This window comes from Mauremys reevesii, linkage group 4 (genome assembly GCF_016161935.1).
Source record: "Mauremys reevesii isolate NIE-2019 linkage group 4, ASM1616193v1, whole genome shotgun sequence".
NCBI classification, from domain to species: domain Eukaryota; kingdom Metazoa; phylum Chordata; order Testudines; family Geoemydidae; genus Mauremys; species Mauremys reevesii.
The window spans coordinates 12,896,442-12,921,593 of NC_052626.1; the positions used below are offsets into that span (position 1 = coordinate 12,896,442).

Genomic DNA, 25,152 nt, shown 5'->3' on the forward strand with positions numbered 1-25,152 from the left:
TCCCGCAGCGTCTTACTGGGGCCTCCACAAGCGACCCCCTGGGCCCCGCTCACCCGCTCCGTGCAGGTGGCTCAGGGCAGCGAGCGCGGCCGGGGCCGGGGCCCCCAGGCAGGGCGTCTCCATCGCGCCGCCGCACCCGAAGCAGGCCCCGAGGTTGCCAGGGGAACCGGACGCTGCGAGCCCTCGGGCGGCCCCGAACGGAGGCCGGGCTCTGGGACTAGAGGGCGGGCGTCGGGCGGCGGCTTGGGGGCTCGCCTGGGGCCGGGGCCTGCAGACAGACACAGGGGCGGCTCCAGACCCCAGCACGCCAAGCCGCGGGGGCCTCTGCCGGTGGCGGCGAGGGCGGCAGGCAGGCTGCCTTGGCGTTATGCCTGCGGAGGGTCCGTTGGTCCCGCAGCTTCGGCCGCCCTCCGCAGGCACGCCTGGCCCCTGCGAGCCTGCCTGCCCTGCTTGGGGCGGCAAAATGTCTAGAGCCACCCCTGGGCAGACAGACAGACCTAGAGGTTACACAGACTGAGCCACCAGCCTTGGGACAGACAGACAGACCTACAGGTTACACAGACTGTGCTGCCAGCCTGGGACAGACAGACAGACCTACAGGTTACACAGACTGTGCTGCCAGCCTTGGGACAGACAGACAGACCTACAGGTTACACAGACTGAGCCACCAGTCCTGGGACAGACAGACCTACAGGTTACACAGACTGAGCCACCAGTCCTGGAACAGACAGACCTACAGGTTATACAGACTGTGCTGCCAGCCTTGGGACAGACAGACAGACCTACAGGTTACACAGACTGTGCCGCCAGCCTTGGGACAGACAGACAGACCTACAGGTTACACAGACTGAGCCACCAGTCCTGGGACAGACAGACCTACAGGTTACACAGACTGAGCCACCAGTCCTGGGACAGACAGACCTACAGGTTACACAGACTGTGCTTCCAGCCTGGGACAGACAGACAGACCTACAGGTTACACAGACTGAGCCACCAGCCCTGGGACAGACAGACCTACAGGTTACACAGACTGTGCCGCCAGCCTGGGACAGACAGACAGACCTACAGGTTACACAGACTGTGCCGCCAGCCTTGGGACAGACAGACAGACCTACAGGTTACACAGACTGTGCCGCCAGCCTGGGACAGACAGACAGACCTACAGGTTACACAGACTGTGCTGCCAGCCTTGGGACAGACAGACAGACCTACAGGTTACACAGACTGAGCCACCAGTTCTGGGACAGACAGACCTACAGGTTACACAGACTGAGCCACCAGTCCTGGGACAGACAGACAGACACAGACCTACAGGTTACACAGACTGAGCCACCAGTCCTGGGACAGACAGACCTACAGGTTACACAGACTGAGCCACCAGTCCTGGGACAGACAGACCTACAGGTTACACAGACTGTGCCGCCAGCCTTGGGACAGACAGACAGACAGACCTACAGGTTACACAGACTGAGCCACCAGTCCTGGGACAGACAGACCTACAGGTTACACAGACTGAGCCACCAGTCCTGGGACAGACAGACCTACAGGTTACACAGACTGTGCTGCCAGCCTGGGACAGACAGACAGACCTACAGGTTACACAGACTGAGCCACCAGCCCTGGGACAGACAGACCTACAGGTTACACAGACTGTGCTGCCAGCCTGGGACAGACAGACAGACCTACAGGTTACACAGACTGTGCTGCCAGCCTGGGACAGACAGACAGACCTACAGGTTACACAGACTGTGCCGCCAGCCTGGGACAGACAGACAGACCTACAGGTGACACAGACTCTGACACCAGCCCTGGGACAGACAGACAAACTTCAGGTTACACAGAGTGTGCCGCCAGCCTGGGACAGACAGACAGACAGACCTACAGGTGACACAGACTGTGCCGCCAGCCTGGGACAGACAGACAGACAGACCTACAGGTTACACAGACTGTGCTGCCAGCCCTGGGACAGACAGACCTAACATTATACAGAATGTGCTGCTAGCCCCAGGACACAGAGACAGACCAACAGGTTATACAGACTGTGCCACTATCCCTAAAATCGAAAGGCAGACCTACGTGGCAACTGTGCCGCCTGCCCTGGGACAGACAGACAGACAGACCTACAGGTGACACAGACTGTGCCGCCAGCCTGGGACAGACAGACAGACAGACCTACAGGTTACACAGACTGTGCTGCTAGCCCTGGGACAGGGAGACTGACACACTCACTCACCCATCCACCCAGCATACACACTATGCTGCCAGCCCCGAGACAGACAAACTGACCTACAGAGCATACAGACAGTGCTGCCTGCCTGCCATGGGATAGACAGACATACAGACTGCTGCCAGCTCCGACACAGACCTACAGGTTATACAGACTGTGATGCCAACTGTGGCACACACAACAGACCTAGGCTACAGGGCATACAGACTGTGCTGCCAGGTCTTATGTCTGTAAGGGAAAATTCAATGAGAGATCTGCATTGCCTGCTTCTATACATGCTGCCTAACTCCTGTATCTCAGTGAGGACACATTTCAATATTGCATCATCCTTCTGTATCAGGATTGCACAGGAGTCCAGCTGTTTGCTTGGAGTCTCTTGCCTTCGTCTGAGCCATTATTGGAGACAGGGTATTGAAATTAAGTCCAATTCAAAGAAAAATTAATGCAATGAGTCTAGATAAATTGGAGTCCTTAATCCTCACCTTCTTAAACTGTAGCACACATCAAGGAATAGTATCAGAGGGGGAGCCGTGTTAGTCTGGATCTGTAAAAGCAGCAAAGAGTCCTGTGGCATACGTATTGGAGCATGCATCCGACGAAGTGGGTATTCACCCACCAAAGCTTATGCTCCAATACGTCTGTTAGGCCTGGTCTACACTAGGACTTTAATTCGAATTTAGCAGTGTTAATTCGAATTAACCGTGCAACCGTCCACACCAGGAAGTCATTTAATTCGACCTAGAGAGCTCTTTAGTTCGAATTCGGTACTCCACCCCGACGAGTGGAGTAGCGCTAAATTCGACATGGCTATGTCGAATTAGGCTAGGTGTGGATGCAAATCAAACTTACTAGCTCCGGGAGCTATCCCACACTGCACCACTCTGTTGACGCTCTGGACAGCAGTCCAAGCTTGGATTCTCTGACCAGCCACACAGGAAACGACCCGGGAAAATTTGAATTCCTTTTCCTGTCTGGCCAGTTTGAATCTCAATTCCTGGTTGGACATCGGGGCGAGCTCAGCAGCACCTGCAAAGATGCAGAGCTCTCCATCAGAGGAGTCCATGCAATCCCAGAATAGAAAGAGGTCCCCAGCATGGACAGACCGGGAAGTCCTGGATCTGATCGCTGTGTGGGGCGATGAGTCTGTGCTTTGGGCTGCGCTCCAACAAGCGGAATGCAAAGACCTACGAGAAGGTCTCCAAAGCCATGGCACTCAGAGGATACTGCCGGGATACAACGCAGTGCCGCGTGAAAATCAAGGACCTGAGACAAGGCTACCAAAAAGTCAGAGCGGCAAACGGACGCTCCGGAGCCCAGCCCCAGACATGCCGCTTCTACGAGGCACTGCATGCTATTCTAGGTGGGTCTGCCACCACTGCCCCACCAGTGACCGTGGACTCTGAGGATGGGATAGTGTCGAGGGGCAGTTCCTCGGCGATGTTCGCCGATGGGGAAGATGAGGAAGGGTTTGTGGAGGACGACGCAGGCGACAGCGCTTACAATACCGCTTTCCCCGACAGCCAGGATCTCTTCATCACCCTCACAGAGATCCCCTACCAACCCTCCCTGGCCGTTAACACGGACTCAGAATCAGGGGAAGGATCAGTCGGTAAGTGTTATAAACATGGAAACATTTATTTCTTAAAAAACAGGAATATATACTATCTAAAAACTAGCTAAAAAGTTGTCCATATAAAACTATATAAAAAGAAGGTCCACACATATAGGGATTGAATAGAAATCCTCTTCGGTCACTTCCACGAAGGTCTCGTAGAGGTGCTCGAAAAGCCTCCGCAGGAGGTTCCTGGGGAGAGGTGCCTTATTTGGTGCCCCGTGGAAGCACACTCTTCCGCGCCAGGCCATCCTCACATAAAGCGGAACCATTGCCTCCACCAGCATGGCTGCATACGGTCCTGGTCTGTGCAGGGATTCCCTCAGCATCCTCTCTCTCTCTCTCCAAGTGACCCGCCTCAGGGTAATGTCGTTCGGCGACTGCTGCATCTAAGTAGGGCAATTAGTGTACTGTTACTATTGTGAATGCTTGACTTTTACTTTGCATAGCAAAGACCTTCGTTCAACAGGCACGTGTTGGAGGCCGCAGAGGAAAAGCATACAGTGATCTTTCCCGGGCCCAGCCGCGAGGGGCTGGAACAGGGTCGGACTTTATGCTTTCCAGATTGCCTTCTGCGGGAGGGCACAGCTACCCATTAACTGTCAAGCAGCCTATAGTGTAGGGCTTACCAGGCCTGGCTGATAAACGGATTCAGCTGTACCGCCCCGCTTGTCCGATCTCCGGTGCAAGACCGCAGCCACTGAAAGCGTCTTCCGAAATCTCGAACTTGTCCTGAGAGCTCGTGAGACTAGGTTCCCTGTATGGTCTTGTTCACAGAAACTGAGTAGACTGTGTTCACTGTTCGCAAACATGTATCTTTTCAAGGAAATCACTTCCTTTTTCCCATCACACAGCTGCGGCTCTTTCCCGAACTGCCCCGGCATCCCCCTCACAGAGGCTGGCGCAGATTAGGCGGCGAAAGAAAAAGACTAGGGACGACATGTTCTCGGAACTGATGGCCTGCTCCAGAGCCGAGGCGGCCGAGCAGAGACAGTGGAGGGAGACCCTATGTCAGCACCAGCGCTCACACATCGAACGGGAGGACAGGTGGCGGCAGGAAGACCAGCAGGCGACTCAAACGCTGCTTGGGCTAATGAGGGAGCAAACGGACACGCTCCGGCGCCTTGTAGATGTTCTGCAGGACCGCAGGCAGGAGGAGAGAGCCCCCCTGCACTGTATCTGCAACCGCAATCCCCCGCCACAAAGTCCTGTCCCCCCCTCACCCAAAATAACAAGAAGGAGGGGCGCTAGGGGCCGTGAAAACTGGCACAGCACCCCAGCAGAGCGCTCATGTACCACACAGCTCTGATGCCATAAACTTTGAGAAGTGCTTCCCTCAGTGCATCACCCAGTCCCAAATCCAAGTTTCATCCCCCCACTGTGTAGTTGAGTATTAAAAGTAGTTTGTTGTTATTCACTGTTTCCGTCCCGTTTTTCTTGTCATCTCCCTGCCCGTCTCACTCCTCAACTGCATAGAGGAAGCAGAGGAAGCCGTGCTGAAGGGCCAGGACAGGAGGGGGGTAAAAGGCTGCACCCTGTGAATACTGAGCCCCAGAGCCGACCCTGACCCTGCGGCCATGCTTAAGGGATGGGGTCAGGAGGGGTCTCTGCTCTTTGAAACCCTTTGAAGTACTTATTTTTTTTACTTTCACTAGTGCATTGAATTCAGTTGCCTCAGGGGAGGAGCTTCTAAACTCTGCAGGATGTGGGGAAGAAGGGGAAGGAAGGAGCAGATGTTCCAGCCCTGACAGTGCTACACCTGCCAAATACTGAACAGGGAGGTGGTAGAAGTGACACCCCTTTGCTCCAGCCATTTTGTTAGTATTGCAGCTCCACCTCTCACCGCAGTCTACCTACTTACTTGTTCTAAATTTGCTGATTAGAGACAAATTAAGCTGTTGCTTTGCTGGCAACTGTTCTGTAATTATGTTTATTTTACGCCTTGGGTGGTATTTTATTGTTCAGTGTAACATCATTATCAATTACATATATCATGCTTCTTCCAAGTTAGCATCTGTGGAATAATCAAGAATTAAATTGGGTCTGAAACAACTGATGTCTAATTTGGCAAGCGTAGATTTTTGTATGTAGAGAGATCTGATGTTAAAGTTGCCTCCACTACCTAGAAGAGAAGGTGTCCGGTTCTTTACAGTCACATCTATAGAGTTGTAGATATTTGGGGCCTGATTCTCAGTTACACTAAGGCCACTTGACACCACTCTGGCAGCGCTAAAGGTCTGTTGTCCACTTTACAGACCTTTTACACTACCAGAGTGGTGCAGGTGGGCCATAATATAAAGGGGAGTTAGGCCCATTAGACCAAATGATTCTGCGACTGAAACAGTGACATGAACTGGAAAAGAGTCAGTCATAAGGAGGTGTAAGTTGTAACATTGAACCAGTTTGGTATTGAGTGAGTACGAGAAATGAGTGTGACTTGCCAGCCCAGGGGCCAAAAGGAGACTGCATCAGGAAAAGCAACTAATGGGAGCATGTGCAATGAAGTGTGGAGGGGCTAGTTTGTATTATAACATTGTTAGATGCTTTTCCTGCTATGCAGCCGTCTTCCATCCATTTAGCATGTCAGTTATGCTCACGTTGCACTCTCCCTGAATGCCACATTGGAGCGAGTTACATCACATTCTTATTGTCCAACCCTCTGAGGTCCTATGGACAATTTACACGAATGCAGAAGCAACTAATGACTCTGGCTCATGGGAACTGCACCTGTTTTAATGATATTAACCAGTTCTGAATTTGGTCCATTCGGTATAACCCAGAACTGCTTTGATTTTGTTTGAAAGTCTTTCTAAACACTCCGTCAGTGGAATGAGACCAGGGATGAATTTGGTCCCGGGCATCTGTGCGGATCTGATTGTATCATCTCTATTTTTCCTCTTTATCCTGTGGCATCTGAGATGCTGCATTTCTGCCAGACTCATGGGTGAAAGGCAACAAGGTACATGCTCTGTGCTAGATTTTCATGTGCATGTAAACACCTTCCAATGGATAGGCCATGTGCAGATTTCTATGCACATGCTATTGCAGATGCATATTTAGAAGCTATGCTCTAAATCAGGGGTCGGCAACCTTTCAGAAGTGGTGTGCCATGTCTTCATTTATTCACTCTAATTTAAGGTTTCACGTGCCAGTAATACATTTTAAGATTTTTAGAAGGTCTCTTTCTATAAGTCTATAATATAGAACTAAACTATTGTTGTATGTAAAGTAAATAAGGTTTTTTTAATGTTTAAGAAGCTTCATTTAAAATTAAATTAAAATGCAGAGCCCCCCCAGACTGGTGGCCAGCACCCGGGCAGTGTGAGTGCCACTGAAAATCAGCTCACATGCCACCTTTGGATAGGTTGCCTACCCCTGCCCTAAATCTTGCTTGCATTTTTGCAGAGGAAGAGTGACAGTTCATCAAATATTTCTGGTTCTGTAACGGGAAAAGAGAGCAGACTGGAAAATGAGCAGGAAGAAATCAATAGGAGAAAGGGAGGCAAATCAGTTGGCTGTAACAAGATGGTGTTGATTAAGGACTAGATAGAGGGTGGCGTTGGCATAGCAACTAGGCTGGACATGGCCGGGCAGGGAGTAACCTCTGCACAAACTCCCTCTGCACAAACATATGAAGGCTGCCCAGATCGTCGATTTGGGACATATGTGGAGCTGCCACTAGTCCCGTAGGTGGATGAGGAAGGAACAGAACAATGGCTAGACAGTGGATTTAGGTGGGTGTACAGCAGGAAGTGAGCTGCCACATCTGGGGTCTGCAGTAAAAAACTCTTTCTCCTGGAACAAGAGGGGAACAATTATGACTCCGGTAAACTGCAATTTCTCCCAGGCTTCACACACTGTCCCTTGCAGAGGGTTGTGATCTAGCTCAGAATGACAGCAGTTGGTGTTAGGCAAGCCTGTGCTGCTGAATGAGAGGTGGCTGATTTGTACACGTGGCATCTCATGGGCATGTTTGCGAGCCAGCAGAGGTGCTAAATCTCCGGTTCTTGTAGCTGTCTGGCTAGAAGAGTCCTGGCAGCAATACGTGAAGAAATGCCAAGTGAGGCTTCATTTACAGCCTGCTCAAATGCTGAAGACTCGGACGTGGAAAGTCAGATAACAGGGAAATAACAAGCAAACCCCAGCACATACAGGAATAATCAGCCATCACATTCCAAAGAGGTTTATGAAGAAGCATCAGCCACTCTCAGCTGCCTTACCCCACTCTAACTGGTGGAACAACACTCTTGGCACAATCTCCACCTGCACCCGAGATCTCTGCCTTTGGACGATGATATTGTAATGATTAGTGTAGAGTATTACAATACACCAACCCTCTCTGGGACTTTTATGGGACCTGCATATACACTCCTCAGACCCCCCTTCCTGGTCCATTTAAGTTGGAGGGGAACCCCAGGAAGGGTATTAAACAGTGAAAACAACTAACAAATCCTGCAGAAATCAACAGAAACCATTAGAGTGCTTCATTGCTTCTACTTGGGGACTTTGCTGTTCTCCTCCCATTCCAGCATGGTGGAGACAAGTCCTGTTACTGACCCTTCAGTGGGGGAACCTCTCCTCTGCTTAGCCACAATGGAACTTGCCCGGCAACAGCTGGACACCTGCCAGTCTTAGCAGTCCTGTTGGAGCTTGCAGCATCATTCTCCATTGCTTCTGTGCTCCACAGGCCGTTAAAAGGTAAGTTCCTTGAAAGAACATTTTTCTGTGGAGGGGGAAATAAAACATTAAAAACAGCTGAGGTGAGAAAAGAGGCTGCTGGGGACTGGAGTTACACTGGGCTAATGTCTGGCACTTGCCATACTTGATCTACTGGGCCTGGGCAAAGATGAAAGGCTGATAGTCCCAGGGCTAGAAATGTATGTTCCACACCATCTGAACGTGGGAGGGGAAGAAGGAGGAGGATAGACCAGCTGTTAACAGACTGGTACAGCACGCTAATTCCCTCCCAATTCAGGGGCTTTCTTGAACTAAGGTGTTTTATATTCCTGCTCTCACGAGATTAATATTAGAAGAGAAGAGGAGGAGTAAAAGGGATCAGTAAAGCTTTGAGGCAAGTAAATTTGCAGGTAACAGTAAATTGGCCACATTGCATTCATGAAGCTCCCCCATTCACCTGCTGACAACCTGGCCCATAGAATTTATAGACGCTATGACACAAAAGAAAGGAGTATGCAGGTAAAGGCACACATCCTATGATCGTCATGAAGGTAGGAGTGGTATCAATTAACATTCAACCCCATGTTTCCCCTGATTCCAAATCTCTTTACAAGGATTCCACTACAATGTATTTTTTTTGTGTGCCCGTCGAAACTGGGCACAGTGGGGCACGCCTGTAATCCCAGCTACTTGGGAGGCTGAGGCTGGTGGATTCAGGGGTTCTGGGCCGTGGTGCGCTATGCTGGTCAGGTGTCCGGTGCCACTGACAGCCTGGCCAGTGAGTGGCGGAAGGAGTGGCTAAATCAACACGAATGACGTGTTGTGCTTGGTGCTCTCTCTGTGAGGGCTGATGGACTGATTGATCAAGGTGCCTATCACCCCAGCACATGGGCATGTTACATTGATTAAAATATAGCAGAATTTTGGACAGTATGAGGCACAACTTTCTCTGCACTGTTTGAACGAACCACAAATAACTTAGTGATGGCCCATATCCAACCGAATGCTTTACCAAAAAGCTGCAGTGTGCATAACTCTCTGAAGGTCAGTAACTCTGTCGGGTCACCAAAGGAAGTGAATTTCACAGCTGAAGAGTCTGAGCTGAAAATGCACCATCTTCCGTTCCTAAATGAACATATGTAGGAGCTGTCTGCAACAGCATCTCAGCCACCTTTGACATGGTGCACAGGGAAAGAGAAGCCAAATCCCAGAAACCATGTCCGACTTTAAGTATCTTGCTGAATCAGGGTCTAAACACACACCTAATGTTAAGCATGTGAGTAGCCCCACTGAAATCAATAGGACTTAAAGTTAGACACATGTTTAAATATCTTGCTGAATCCAGGCCTTAGTGATTAGACCCAGCACTTTGAATGGCTCCCAGAAGCAATGGAAGCCAGTGTACCGTAATTCATGAGGCTCAGGGGTAGTGATATGAAGCTTTTTTCTGAGAGGAAATATATATGCCAGTGACATCAACATTAGAGCTAGTCAGAAATTCCCCAATTTCCCCCCCCCCCATTTTCCCTGTAGAAAAAGTCTTCTGGAGAAAATTTCAAATGCAGGCTAAAACCCAAAACCTATAAATGTTTGGTCAAAAAGATTCCGGTTTTCAGGTTTAAATGAAAAATCAAAATTTTTCACAGATACCAAACACTTCTCATGAAAATTTTCATTTTGTCAAACCTCCAACTTCTTGTAGAAAAACAATGGACAGGGAAAATTTTCAACCAGCCCCAACCAATAGGGATTTGCTTTAATCTATTGGCTCTCAGAAACTAAATTTCAGTTTATAAAAGGCATTGTAAACCAGCTTTGAACTGCCGCAAGCGTTCATTTTGGCTCACAGCACCTGTGAGTAATATGGAATTCTCCAGCTTAGTGCAGAATTCAAGGGATAAAGTGGGCTAAATACTGGATATGGAGAGACTGAACAATGGCCAGTGTCATTCTGACTGCTTTCCGAGTTGTGTTGTGTCTGATTTGACCCATGTTTAAGTAGGTAATCAGGCAACTTTCAAGAGAATTCATTGACCGTTACATGTGCCTGAAATGTAGTAATGACACCAACAAAATAAACAACTTTTGGCACTAGGAAGTTTGCTTTATTTCCATTCTTTACTCATCAGGATGTGAAACTGCTAAATGAACTAAGTACAGAGAATTTTTGGGATTGAACAATTTTGTAGTGGCAAAACTGGATGGAATAGGCATAAATAGCTCCCAGAGACCAACAAACAAGCCCTTCATGCTTTTTGCAGATTGAGTATTGATTTTACAAATGCTAATGTAACCCCAATGGCAACAAGAGGGAGAACTTTGTATGTTTAGTAACATTTATTTCTGCATTCGGTTTCAAGTACATAAGTGCAAATATTCAGAGTCCATAAGTAAGTCCATTAGGAGCTACAGAGAATGTAATACAAAGTGTAATAAATTTAACAAGCTGGAACTCTCCAGTTACCATACATGTAAATCAGCCCATCAATCCCTTACAACAAAAGTACTGGGTTTTTGTTTTGTTTTTTAGTTATACAAAACTGATTACTATAAGTACTGATTACTGTTTTTTCCATTTGTGCTGGAAAACACTAAAACATTTGCCCACAATTCTATATAGTTAATAAAGATGAACCCAACCAGCGACCCAGTGACATAGAAGCAATTTTACTATTGCATCAGTGCACTAAGCAGGAAAGCCCTAGCCACATGTAACATTAAAGTTATAGAAGCAATGCCAATAGAAGAAAAACACTTAAAAAAATCAGTATTATTTAGGCTCTCACCATCATGCACTTTATAAGCAACACAAAAACCACATCTAGTACACTTTTCTTTTTACTATACTTTAGTGCTTGACACAAGTGATTGCAAATATTCTAAGAGTACACAAGCAGCAAGGAAAAAGAGCTGCTTTTGTGTTTTATGTTCTAAGAACATGGTGTTGAGAAAAAAAAAGGAACAATAAATTTGCAATGAAGTGTAAGAGCAGAGCTGTTTGCACTCCAGACTCCCCCATTATTCACTACTGTTGTTGATGGATTCTTGATGTCTGCTTTACTCTGCCTTTCTCTTAGCGCCTGGGATTTTCGCCTGAATCCTAGGTGTAAAAAATGGGATTACACTGTCAGATAGCAATTAATCAAAACCATTCCATAGCATCGTAACTTTCCTTAGCTAGAAGGTGACCTTTGCTTTAGCCTTCATTCTTGGTGCCTTGGTAAGATGTGTGTGTAACAACTACAAACAAAGAGGGCTAGATTGTGGGTTAAACTACACACCTGCACAGGAAAGAAATGGGGAGGGGGTAAGAGATCCTGCTGCCTACATGGCTGAGCTGGACTTTGTATCCAGGAGCACAGGAGTAAGCAGTCGGGTTCTAACAGTTCATATATACCTGGGATATACTCAGTGAATTTGTCGTTCCTTTGATTTCCCACCATATGTTATCATCTGTAACACACTAGAGATACAGTTAATATACAAAATTTGGATCCAGATTTTTAACATCCCCAGCATCCAGTGGTGCTCATAGCCAGGGGTTCAGTTTGTTTGGCCAATCTTTATAATACAGCAGACCTCGAGTGCTCAGGAGCATAGATCAGAGCAGCTCTACGTGACTCCGAGGAAATGCAGTCAGAGGCTGGGAGAGAGAGGTGGCTGTTGGGCAGATCTGCAACCCAGAGCTCTCTAGCAATTTAGGTCACAGCAAACACTAACCGTTACTATATGTAAAGGGCTACAATTTGTTTCTCTCTGTGAGGTGAGTCCTAAGCCCCGGTGCCCAAATGAAATGTTGGGGTGACATCCCCCGCTGTGCAGAGGGCCAGCACCAGGTCCATACACCAGTGAAGTCCCACTTAAGCCCCATTTGGAGAACATAAATGGGGCCAAACCCTTGGGCCATCTTTCTGCACTTGGAAGAATTTTAAGTCTTCAGCGCATGAAGCGTAAAAGTGAGTGCCCATATTGGCTTCACACTTGAACATACAGAAGGCAAATTTTCTTGAACAAGAAGATTGCTCATGACAACAGCACTGCTATTCTGCAGAAGCACCTCAACCATCCCTGTCAATATCAGGTTAGCTCATTATGAGCCGTGATATTCACAAAGAGTGGGTGAAATAAGCCCAGAGTATCCAGGGCCAAGTTGCCTCCAGCCCTTTTGGGGCTGGGCAGTGAGGAAAGGGAGCAAAGAGCATTTTCTCCCTCATCCAGCCTATGTAAGGAACTCAGGGGAGTGCCAGGGCTGCTCCCTTCATAGCTCCCCTAATGGGAAGGAGAGTGGAAAGGAGGATGTAGGGCCATGATTCCTCCCCTGATATCCACTGGTCTGCAGCATGGGACTAGGCCACAGGTGGTGGTATGCTGCTCTCCATAAAGGAGTGTGTGGCTTCGGGCACACTCCCCCTATGCCCTGAGGAGGTCTGGTGGGCATTCTCTCCGTGGCAGAATTCCTGCTTTTGCTCCCCGTGGGGCCATAACCTTCCATGCTATCCCCAATGTATGGACATGCCCCAAGGACACAAGTGAACCTAAGGCATGCTTCTTGTAAAAATCTGCTGCTCAACTCACTTTGCCATGACAGTGTTTATGTGGGTCCTCACAAGTCCCAAGTATTGATCAATCTGTGCCTAGAAAAAGCAAAAACAGACATCTGAAGATCACCAGGGCCTTGGAAAGCTAGGACCATTTACACATCCAATCTGAATGACAGTTATTGTACAGTCTTTTGACTTACCTGATACTTGTCATATACAACAGGTAGAGTAAACATAGAGACCACAGCTGGGGGGAAAATGAACAGTGTTAAATTTCTGCAGCTGAGATTGTTACTCACAGAAAACAAGATGCATTATCTACTTTCCTCTTGAAAGAAAAGGCAAAAGCACATGATGTCACTGTGTCCCAAGAGATGATTCAAGAAGCTGTATTAAAACTGAACCCTGCCTGAATCTTCCAAATGTGAAATGTATATCACTATGTACCCAGCAGCTGAGAAGCCACTAAGCACAGCAAGTGGTTGATAGGTATCAAGGGACAACAGAATAAGAAATAAAGATGAATATGTATTAGGAAGTGGAACAAAGATAATTGTCTAACTGTGGAGAAAGCTCATTTCAAAGGTGGGACAAGTAGGGGACTACGCTGGTTTTTCTAACAAGAAATTGCCATGGTTAATACACGTTTAAAAACAGATCTTAAAATAAATGATGATCTTTACCCATGATCATAAGAGTCAGGCCATTGAAGAGCGCTCCAACGTAAGTCAGCAGCCACATTAGTACTGCAAACTAAATTAAAAACAAATCATTAGATCTCCTGACAATCACTGAAATTGTCAGCACAAGAATAAATGTCTTCATTTAACTAGATAGCATATGGGCATATTATTATTCCATTAGCTTCACTTAACTAGCTGGAATACCAGCATGCTTAGGAACTAGGGACATCTGCTGTAGGTGACTTTAATTTTTCATAGACTTTCAAAACCAATGCAAAAAAAAACCCCTGCAAATTTTTAGGAATGGTGCAGAGCAAAGGTAAACCATCCTACTGTGTTTTTTACATAACCCCATCCTTCCTTCCACTACCATCCCCCCTGCAGTTCTCCTCCTCATCCTCCTCATTGCGTTTTTGCCTGTGTCTAGGACCTGATCCAGCAATGAGCTCAGCAGAGGCAGACCCCTCCACCTGTGTGGAGCGTCACTGAGGAGAGGGGTCTTCCTGCACAGGGTACATTGCACGATTGACGCTTTAGATTGTAAACCTCTTGAGGCAGGAATGGTGGGTAAAATTCTTGACAGTCCCCTATATGTTCTGAGGGGTGTGGGGGCACCTAACACGCTTTTGGACACTCCTAAAGCAACAGATAATAAATAAACATTATGGCTGAGCAGTAACAGGGACATTCTTCTGCAGCAGGAAATGACATAGTTGAGGGATGGGATGGGTTGGTGGGCAAGGAAGAGGTGGAGAATCACACCCCAGTGTCACGTAGGGTTCCAGCGAGCCTGGGGGCACACTGCTAGCCAAGTCCTGAGTACCTTGCAGGAGGAGTGTATGGTGGAAAACAAAGCGCTCTGTGGACCATCTCCTTAGAGGGAGTAACTCAGAGAAGCTCCATTGACTTCAGTGGAGCTATGCCAGTTTACATCAGCTGAGGATCTGGCCCAACATCTTTAATAACTCTTATGTCATGGATCCCTCAATTCCAATGTGTAATGTTAAATCACTAATGTATAGAAAATTATTAGTTAAAAAAGAGAGCAAACAAGAGCTGAATCTTTATACTTTACAGTAACACACATCTAGGTTTTATCAAGGCACTATCACCATGGAAACTAAGGAAAGCAGTGCTGTGCTCTGTAAAATCTCCCCTCTCCAATGGGATTCAAAATGCTTGAGCAAATCGTACTTTTAAGGAATCCACCAGGTCCTGGACAAGGAAGAGTCTCCTCAGCTCTCTGACTGTGCTGTTCACGTACAACTGGAGACAGTCTGTGTATTTCTGAATCTGGTCCTGTGAGAGAGACATTTCCATCTCCAGGTAGGCTCTGCCAGAAACACAGATCCAATTACAAAACACAGGCAAGCTTACAGTTCGTTTACTCTTGTGCTTTTCTCCTCCTGCTGTTCCCTGCTACCCTGAAGCTCATTTTCTCTGCAGCCGCAGCACTATCAATCCCCACAATGACCCCCCTGCACTGATATTTCACCCTTGGACAACTATGGGCCTCATTGCCTTATGCAATAGTAAAATCCATGAGAGGAGGCCAAGGGGAAGAAACTTGACAAGGCTCCTCCTGTGGCTCTTCCTGCCACATCTTACCATTGGGCACGTGAGTTATTCCCCCCATGGGATGGGCCATGGAGCCAACCTCTCAGACACTGTAGATTCCAGGAGAATGGCAGAAGACCAGAGCCATCTGCTCACAGGTCTCCTGCCTCTGCATCAGTTCTGGAACACCAGTACCTCTTACTCCCCTCCCTGACAGCACAGCTCCATATTCAAGGGCAGCTTGCCAGCACTCCGGTGGTCCACGTGAAAAAGGTACTACAACACCAGGCCATATTAGCTTTCTCTCTGAAACTCAGTGGGGAGGTAGGGGAGAATGATGTGTGTCCCCTGGGACCCACCTGGCCCACCCCATCCAACATTGTGCTGCCCTGTTCTCACCCCAGTCCTCACCCCTTTCCCATGCCCCATGGAAGGCTCTCTTTTGGAAACTGGGGATTCCCTGCCCTCATTTCCACATGAGAGAAAGAAAATCTATCTGTGGGGTTCCCATCTCAGGCTTCTGTCATCTCCTCCAGCTGACAAGCCCTTGAGACTCTAACCTTGCTGGGGCGAAGCTACAACTGAAAACAACAGTATTAACGTTTAACACTTATCTTGTGTTATCCATGTCCAAGGTGCTTTACGGAAAGCTCATTAACCTAGGCATTCCGTAAAAACAAGAGTAGGACGGTATTCTTGCTGCTATGGGTGGAAAGCATATTCTAGCTGGAACCCCAGGGACAGCGATAGCTTTTACTATAGTTGTTCTTTTTTTCTAGTTGCTTCGAACTTTCTAAATCTTTCAGCTTTCAGGCTAAAATTTTCAAGGTCTGAAGGGTGAATTTTTAAAAAAAATTTGAGCAAATACAGTTCATGGACTTTTAAGACCCTGAACAGCAGAAAAGAACATTTTCCCCCATTATGAAAAAGAAACCCACCATGTCTATGGTCTAACAGTGTTTATGGCAGCTACAGAACTCTGTCACTAACAATGAATAATGCAGGCTATACCCCCCTTTGGCAATGACTGCAAAGCACTCACTTGAATGGATGGCCTTCATCAGTCTTCTGCACAGCCTGTAAAACTGACTTGTAGATTCTGAAGCTAATGGTGGCTGAGAGAGCAGCTAGTGCCAGGTAGGCAATAACACTGACCACACTGAACTGGGTCAGAGAGAAGAGCAGTAGCAGGATGCTTCCGAACACTATCCCTGTCTGCTTGATGTCACGCCAGTACAACAGGTCGATAGCTGGGAAGAGAAGATAAATCAATCAAACTCCAGCACGGCAGTGATTTCAAAGCAAGCTACTGTTGCAGATTCAGGTGGCCAAGCACTTTTGCAGAGAAACAAAGGTTACGTCTACACTGCAAGCTAGGGTGTGATGCCCAGTTTGCATACACGTTAGCTTGATGAAGCTACTCAAGTATAGTGTAGCTGTGATAACACGGGCAGTGGCAGCACAGGTTAGCTATGCCAAAGACAAACCCACCTGAACCCCTTCAGTACATACTTAGCATTGCTAAGCCATGCGGCTGCTGCTTTTGCTACCGTGGCTACACAAGTATGTGTATGCAAGTTAGGAACCATTCCCTTACTTAGGATGACCAGACAGCAAATGTGAAAAATCGGGACGGGGGTTGGGAGTAACAGAAGCCTATATAAGAAAAAGACCCAAAAATCGGGACTGTCCCTGTAAAATCAGGACATCTGGTCACCTTACCCTTACCTCGTACTGTGGACTTAGCCAAAGGGATAAGGGACTCTGTTGACATCACTGGAGTTATTCCAGAAATACACAATTGCAAACAAGATCAAAACCAGGCCTAATATCTCTCTATTGCAGTGTCAGTATGGTTTAGTGGGCAGCATTTTTGCCCTTAAACCAGAATGTCATATGTCTCAGTCTCATACCAACCTCATTACTTACTCCATCATGACCCTTCCATGCAGGGCTATGGGTTATTACTAGGGCTAGTCCAAAATTTCCCATCAAAACTTTTTTCGAAGGAAGACTGAGTTTTTGACTCAATGAAAATTTGTCCAGAAAATGTCATCTTTCTTTGAAAATTTTAGATTTTTCATTAGAAATTCCAAATATTTTTCAGTTTTTGGTATGTCAACAAAAAATCAAAAATTTCCATTGAAAAGTCTAATGAGAACTGTTTTTTTTTCATTTTCATTGATGCTTTCAGCAGAGAAAAAAAAACAACCCTTATTTTCTGACCAGCTCTATTTGTTACATTGTTAGGGAACCAATGAGACATTTAAAAAAGGTCCAATTTAGTCTGGTGACCATTCAGCTACAAGTTAAAAATCCCATGAGACTTCTTAAGAAACTCAGCCCACTTCTCTCGCTATACAACTTATAGGTTTTAATTTGAGCTGGGCAAACACTGCAAAACATTTTCTGTAAATACATCTTCACCTTTTAAAGTTCACTTTGCCCGGCTTGGACCCATTTTGTGTTCATGTACCACGAACAGTGTAGCAAAATGATTTTACCAACAAGAGTATTCACCATAAAATCAAAATTTAAGCAAACATTGTTGAATAGACATGGAAAATGCATGATCCCAAATATTTACATCTGAAATCTGCTTCTAACAGTGGCCTTCATCCAATCAGGGAATAGAACCATGCCATGTGACATAATGTCCAATAAAAACAGTTCTAATTTTAAACATTGACTATTCATGATGAACTGATTAAATATGGTGCAGATCAAGTGTCATTTATACATGTTAGCTGTGGACTAATTCTCAATAAAGAACAAATTCAGGAAAATTATGATCTGTTCAAAGAAAATTCACAAGCAGAGAAAGAGGCAAAATTCATAAAATAAAATATTGATTGCAAATTATTTGCCCAGCAATAATTCTAATCTTCAAAGAGATGTGAGTCATTGATGAAGGAGCTATTACTCATTACCATTACTTTTCTCGTTCTTACTCAGTATTGTAAAGTACATTGGGCTAGAGTACAAAAATTGCTATTTAAAATCAAGTTCTAGTCACTTTCTATTCCATTCAAGTTCTATTCCATTCCATAGACGAACCATAAATAAGAGAATCCTTTCATATTTCTAAATGCAGTCTGGATCCTTCAAACATTTATGCACAGGAGTAGCCCAATGTGACTTAGCACAAATTCCAGCTGTGGCCATGTGCCCAGTACTATCATGGGCTAGAAATGGATTATATTCTCCCCTAGATACGCAGGGCTTTCCAGGAGTGCTACTTCTTTCAATGAGAAAAGGAGCTGAATGGCGAAAGCAATGAGAATATATTCCAACGTGTGCATCATCCTGACATAACCTGTCTTTCAACGGGATTTTTTGCTAAGGCATATTAAAGAATTAGCTAATAAAAGAATTAGTTACTAGTATTTGGCCTCAGCAATGGCAGGCCGCTCAGATTAAAGCTGCTCACAGATCAGCCACTTTCTCACTGCTTTCTCCTCCCTCAACGGATCATTCTGGATTTCTTTCTTTAAAGAAAAAAATTGTATTTTAGAGATGAAAGAGGCGCTTCTTAATGAGGATACAATGCTGCAAACTCACCACAGGATGGACATATGTCAAAGGATGTCTGCAGTGATGTAGCCATGTCATTCCCAGGATGTGAGGGAAACAAGGTGGCTGAGGTAATATCTTTTATTGGACCAACTTCTGTTGGTGAACTCGGCAAGCTTTTGAGTCTACACAGCTCTTCTTCAGATCAGGTCAAAGAGCTCTGTATAGCTCGAAAGCTTGTCTCTTTTGCCAACAGAAGTTGGTCCAATAAAACGTATTACCTCACCCATCTTGTCTCTTGAATATGTCAAAAGAGACACTCATGCGGACCTGTATGCAGGTAAGAGACAAGAGAAATCCAGCTGATTTCATTCCCCAATCAAACAAAAACTAGAAGGGGGTTGGCATCTCCAAGGTAGCATGCATGTGTTAGTATACGCCGCTAGCATCGCTGTGGTACTTTACATTGCTAGAGAAATTACATACCAGATACAAGCTTAAAATCATACCGACTCTGAGGGAGAGACAGTCGATATGTATTTAAAGGTCATTTTTCACGTCATTGGGCATCCTGTGGAGTACAGAGGGCAAATTCTTCCCAGAAGGCACAGACTAATGATCTGGGATGGTCAGTATAGTTAGGGATTCATAGGGGTTAGGAAAAGGAATCTTCCTCTCCAAACTATGGAGCAGCAGCCAAGTCTCCCTACAGCCTCAAAGGTTTTTAAGCTCCTTCCTTACACCGATTTCAATGGAAGTTAGCAGCCTAAATACCTTTGAGGATCTGGCCTAAGTGAATAAACTAGGACAGAGACTAAACTTACAGTCAGGACAGATGGTGTCACTCAGTCTCATGTCCTTGACACCTGGTCATGGAAAGAGCAAGAAGTCCCTGACTGCTCCTTGGACAGGCACTGGGAAGAGAGATCATATGAGAGGCTCTAATATAGGTGCTTTTTGGGGCACAGGCCACAAAGCGCTGAGCTCATCAACATGAGCCCTTCTCCCCCTCAAGCAACGCCAGGGTGCAAAGCTAGATGGAGAGTGAGTATTTCTGGTTTCCCACTGTGGCAATCCAGCCCTTCCCCAGGGCAGGTTAGCCGGCTGGGAGGTCAGCATGCAGCTTTCACACTGGCAGGGTTTGGCTGTTTTGGGCTGGAACAGGCCCAGGGTAATGAAGGATATTAAAATGCTGCTTAGAAGATCAGGCTATAAAGTAGAGCTGCCTCTGTATGCAAGCCACTTAAATGGTCTTTTCCAAGATTTACATCTCCTTTTTTCTTAAACAAGGGAAATCTCATTTCAAAGAGGGCAGGTTTCCATTTTTGCCCGAGCATGGCTCCCATCTGCAGAGATTCAGAGTTAGATTGTGACTGATACAGGGGGAACTCAAGGACGGATTGTCCTGCATGTTCCAGTGGCATCCAGGTAGAATGCACCTACTGTGATGCTGCCTGTTCCAGGAAAAAAGGATGTCCTAGCTTTTCCATGGGGGTATGCCCCCTATTCTTGGCACGATCTTGGAGCCACTACAGTGGCTGCAAAGTGGGAATCCTCAGGGGTGAGGGGGCATATCTGCCTGGTTTATGACTGCTTTACATCACCAGAGCTGTGCAAAGCAGCCATAGCAGGAGCCACAATCTGGCCCCAGATATTTAGTCTGTGCCTCTTCTACCAAGAGCAAAGATCTCACGCCCGTGGCAGCCAGTGACATGGGGTTGGGGCATGGGTGTTCCTCTAGACAACAAAAGTGACCACAATTATCAAACACAAGAGAAGTCTGAGGCTGTGAAAATAACTGTAGCCAGAATCCTTGGACTCGGCTCATAGCTGCCCCTGCCCCTTGTTTAGCCATATGTCCCACCACAAAGGAGGTGTAAATCATTACTGCCTCAAACAGAAGCCTTTACACTCCCCCGGGTGTAAATGATACACAAGGGGCAGAGCAATGGCTAATCAGCCTCCTTGTCGCCAGATGAACAAACAATGGCTGCATCCTCTCTTCTTCAAATGCCCTTGTTATTCTTAAGTGTGGTCAAGGTGGAATTCAAAAGGGAAGATACCAGCCCAGTGTGCACACACTATTTTGCGGCTCCAAGTGTAATATCAATTCAGTGCACAATATGGCACGCTCTGTCTGCTGGCCCAGTGGGTTTTCTATCATACGAACATAAGAACAGCCATATTGGATCAGACCAAAGGTCCATCTAGCCCAGTATCTTGTCTTCTGACAGTGGCCAATGCCAGGTGCCCCACATGGAATGAACAGAACAAGTAATCATCAAGTGAGCCATCCCCTGTCGCCCATTCTCAGCTTCTGGCAAACAGAGGCTTGGGACACCATCTTTGAAGTCTTAAGTTCAAATCTTAGCTTGAGTCACCACTGAAAGGGCATTTGGCAGCCTCACCCTAGTCCATTTTTGTGCACAACGTAGAACCCCCAGACAAGCTGTCACAATTAGCAGCCTCTGTTCTAGAAAGCCTCAGTCAATACCAACAGTCAGTTTTGTGGGCCAGGATTCAGAGCTGTGCAGACAAATTGGCGTAGGACATGCTGTACCAGTGCTATACCTGATCTAAGACTACGTCTACATTACAGCTTATGTTGGCAGAATTTGTGTCGCTCAGAGGTGTGAATAAACCCCTCCCCTCAAATATCATGAACAAACAATGGCTGCATCCTCTCTTCTTCAAATGCCCTTGTTATTCTTAAGTGGATGATATTTTCAAAGGAGTTTAAGAGAATAGGCACCAAAATCACATTCAATTTCAATGGGATTCGGAGACCTAAGTCCCTAACGCTTCTTTGAAAACCCCAGCCTAAAATTATAAGCTCAGCTGTTAACATGCAAAAGCTGTTTAGCAGTAGCTCCTCATAAGTGCTTTTTAATTTACTGTAACAAGGGTGACATTACTTTCACTCCAGTATCTTTGTATTAATTCCAGTAGAATCTACTGTCGGCCTTATTTACTTGTGGAGGTATAAAGGCCTCTATGATTTATCAAAACAACCTCAAGTTCAGCACCATTTCTCTTTCCTCATTAATGGCCAGACTCTGCACCACTGAATTTAAGGGGAGTTTTTACCACTGACTTTAATGGGAGCAGGATTGGGGTCTCAGGCTATGACAAAGCAGTGCTGTCACTTTCTCTGAGGAGTTTTCAATGGAGAAACACGTTTACTAGCTGTTTACTAGCTGTTCATTATTTTGAGTTAGAAATGAATGCAGGAGAGCTCTGCAAAACATAACTCAAGTAACCCAAACCTTAGGTTTGAAAGAAGAAACTATCAAGAATATTAATCAGAGTCTCAGCCATCACTTTAAATATAACTTCATCGCATTAAGCTAACCTGAATTCTCCATTCTCTGCCATGCAGCCGCACTAGCAATCCAACTAGGTGAACTTCGTAGCAACATTTCCAGATGGCTACAGGTAGGAACTAAATGTATCGCTTGCAGTGCAAGTTAGACCGAAGTTCTCAAAAATAAATGATGTCAGCAGCCTGTGACTTTTATCCCATTGAGGACATTTCCTGGGTACAGTGCCTGAAACTTCTCCTGGCAGACGCCATTGCCTCTTTTGGAAAATGTTTCTTGTTATTGGGCATCTAGCATCCCAAAAGTTGGAAGACACACCATATAGAGCACTGATGCACTAGACAGTGCATAGTTAGACAGGGACCCAGGACAGGGACAAATGGCGTGAGAGAGCTGCCAGGAGCTACATTACTGTGCACATTCATCAAGGGTTGTGATGACCTCATGGTAACCATGAGAACAGAGCTTTAATGGTTTGTGTGGTCACCAAAACACTTGTATAGCTATTTCCCCCGTTTGCCTGTGTTATCTTTTATATTTGAAGGACATTCCCAAATTGCATTTGGAGGACACATTATTTTAGTCAAATTATGTCTAAAATGTCCCCACGCCTTCAAACTCAGGCATGTTTCTTCTTTGTGAAATATTGTTTTAAGAGAAAAAGACGGGAGTGGGGAGACAGAAAATGAACATTTTTGACTGATAGGATTCCCGGGTATAAATACATTAGTCAGTTCTGCAGTGACTGGATGAGTTATTTTAGACCCACAAGGCATCTCATCTGAAAATCATCTACACATTTTTTCCTTTTGTTTTTCCAGTTCTTCCTCTACAAAACAAAACTGTACAAGCAATTGTAACCCATGCACTTTATGCATCAGCATTTGACTTTGTTCTTCCAGAGGGAGGGGACAAGAATCTTCTTAGTTGGATACTCAATGTCTGATGAGAACAGGGTAGGGTGTGGCAGTTACCGGATGTGCTCTTAAGTTTTCATTGTGGGCACCCCACCTGGCAGCTCATCCCCTAGCCAACCTCCGAGAGAAGAGTGCAATCAGAGGGCAATCAGAGTGCAAGGGGAGGTAAGGTTATAAATACAGGAGTTAAAGACAACCCCGTGGACTCAGTGGCTGATTGACACAGGACCAAGAAATGAGTCTGCTGCGGTCCCAATGCCTGTGGATATAGGTGAGTGCTATTCCAACTTTCCTTACTAGGGAAGCGTCCACTAAGATACCAGTTGGTGTTTTATGGAGTTAAGCTGAGGTGCAGGAAGAAGGGGGGTGTATCATTATGCAGAATATTGCATGAGCATTCTCACACCTGTCCCCATTACACAGTAAACATGTGGCAGGGCAGCATTTTCTCTGGAATTTTAATAATACTGTGATCTTCGTAAAAATCCCGGGTGAGCCGGCAAGCATAAGGAATGACCCCCAATAGAGGAAGACCACATACAAGCCTATGCACAGCTCAGCATACAGATGGCATCACAAGACACTTTCCCTCACATGTGAACACCATAACCATAGGATCCTTACAGTATGCATGTGGGGCAGTGGGGCTTATGGTTCACCATTCCCTGGGTAGCGTTTTTGTGGATGAAAAATTAAGAAAAGAATTTTGATGCATGTATACAAACACTAATTAATTGTCCAGTGGCTGTAGTGACACTGGAAAGCTAGGGAAACCGAATGTAACAATGAAGGTCTTGTTAATTAACAGCCTTTATTGGACTAATATTTGACAACTGTGACTTATTACTAGAACAAAGCCTGAAACACAGAGCAGCAGAGATCACTCACATGATGGGAAATTTCAGCTCAGTGGGTTTGGCTGAGCTCATTCTAGACCAAGGTCCAGGGGTGAAGCTTGGATCCAGGTGTGAACTGTCTTTGGATCCACGGTTTTGGTTTCACTCCATCTCTACTTCTTACCAAATGAATTTTTAACCCCTTGAAAAATGGATGCCTTGGGACTATCATGATAAGCACATTAGAAACAGAGTCAGTGTCAGACAAACCTAGATGTAAAAATAGTATTTAAAATCTCTCCTATGCTCCAGTAAAACACACACTAATTTAAAACTTCAGAAAATTATTTCCATTGTTTAACTATATATATTTTACAGGGTCAGATTCTCACCTCGGAGAAATGGGGTGACAGCATGGCCCTAATGAAGTCATTAGGAGTTTGCCATTGACTTCCATGGGGCCAGGATTTCAACCCTGGGGCACAGAGGGCACTGCTACAGATCCACTTTCATGTTTGGGCATGTTGGCAAAGTAATGGATTTTCCACATGATGTAAGGTGATTAAAATCTGGCCAATACTATCCAGCTATTTATGCACTGATTAGCAGAGGGTTCTCCCAGTATCAAAGCATATCCAAAGGCTACCTGCTCAGTGTTTTCTCTCATCACTTTGTTAAGATATCTTTCTATGCCAATATTTCATTTCCCCACCTCTTCTCCCCTTTCCCCCCAGTCATCTGTATGTAATACAGAGGGATGCAACTTCTGGAGAACAGCTGGCACATCTCAGAACGCCCTTGAGAATCCACCTGTGCCAGCTTTCAATGAGCCAGAGAGGTCACCCTTCTTGCTCTTCCAACCCTTGTGACAAGAGACCAGGAGTGGGAGTTGACCCTGAGTTTCTAGCCTGGCAATACTTTGCATTATCCCTATCCAAAAGGCCCCCACCCCCTTTCCGAGCAATGGCTTTCAGTGCCTGGGTTATTCTGCAATCTTAGTCCCTTGGTGTTATGAGAAGACAGAGACAGACAGACATTCCTAGACCTCAACGGATGACAAACAGGAGTTTCGAGGTGAGTTAGGGTTTCCTGCATTCTAGATAACTCAGCATGCACAACATACAGCATACTAACAGGAGACACAAGAGAACAGGCATGCAATTAATGAATGACAGATCTTGTAAGACCCTACTTCCCCTGAGTATTCCTTAATCCCAAGAATGGCCCCGCTGATGTCAATGGGATTATTTGGGAGAACGAGGATTGCTT

General features: G+C 46.1%; 2 protein-coding genes and 1 long non-coding RNA gene across 7 annotated transcripts in view; 1 reads left to right on the forward strand and 2 right to left on the reverse strand.

Annotated features, from left to right (window-relative positions):
• Nucleotides 1–336, reverse strand: part of LOC120404155 (coiled-coil domain-containing protein 175-like) — a 44,230-nt gene extending 43,894 nt beyond the window's left edge. The window contains exon 1 of the mRNA XM_039536167.1: nucleotides 54–336. Within this exon, the coding sequence (XP_039392101.1) occupies nucleotides 54–123 (70 nt within the window). The 5' untranslated portion in view covers nucleotides 124–336. The remainder of the gene's footprint in view (nucleotides 1–53) is intronic.
• An 11,000-nt stretch (nucleotides 337–11,336) lies between these two features.
• RTN1 (reticulon 1) overlaps nucleotides 11,337–25,152 on the reverse strand; it is a 189,105-nt gene continuing 175,289 nt past the window's right edge. For 3 of the 5 annotated variants that reach the window (XM_039536274.1, XM_039536275.1, XM_039536277.1), the window contains 6 exons: nucleotides 16,340–16,547; nucleotides 14,935–15,073; nucleotides 13,741–13,810; nucleotides 13,258–13,304; nucleotides 13,092–13,150; nucleotides 11,337–11,616 (listed from right to left, as the gene is read on the reverse strand). In XM_039536274.1, coding sequence (XP_039392208.1) covers nucleotides 11,574–11,616; nucleotides 13,092–13,150; nucleotides 13,258–13,304; nucleotides 13,741–13,810; nucleotides 14,935–15,073; nucleotides 16,340–16,547 — 566 coding nt within the window. In that variant the 3' untranslated portion in view covers nucleotides 11,337–11,573. Of the gene's footprint in view, nucleotides 11,617–13,091; nucleotides 13,151–13,257; nucleotides 13,305–13,740; nucleotides 13,811–14,934; nucleotides 15,074–16,339; nucleotides 16,548–19,634; nucleotides 19,725–22,162; nucleotides 22,523–25,152 lie in introns of those variants that run through there. The other 2 variants (XM_039536278.1, XM_039536276.1) reach the window with 2 other exon arrangements.
• LOC120404199 overlaps nucleotides 22,627–25,152 on the forward strand; it is a 43,641-nt gene continuing 41,115 nt past the window's right edge. Inside the window, exon 1 of the long non-coding RNA XR_005597857.1 lies at nucleotides 22,627–23,318. This is a non-coding gene — a long non-coding RNA (uncharacterized LOC120404199). The remainder of the gene's footprint in view (nucleotides 23,319–25,152) is intronic.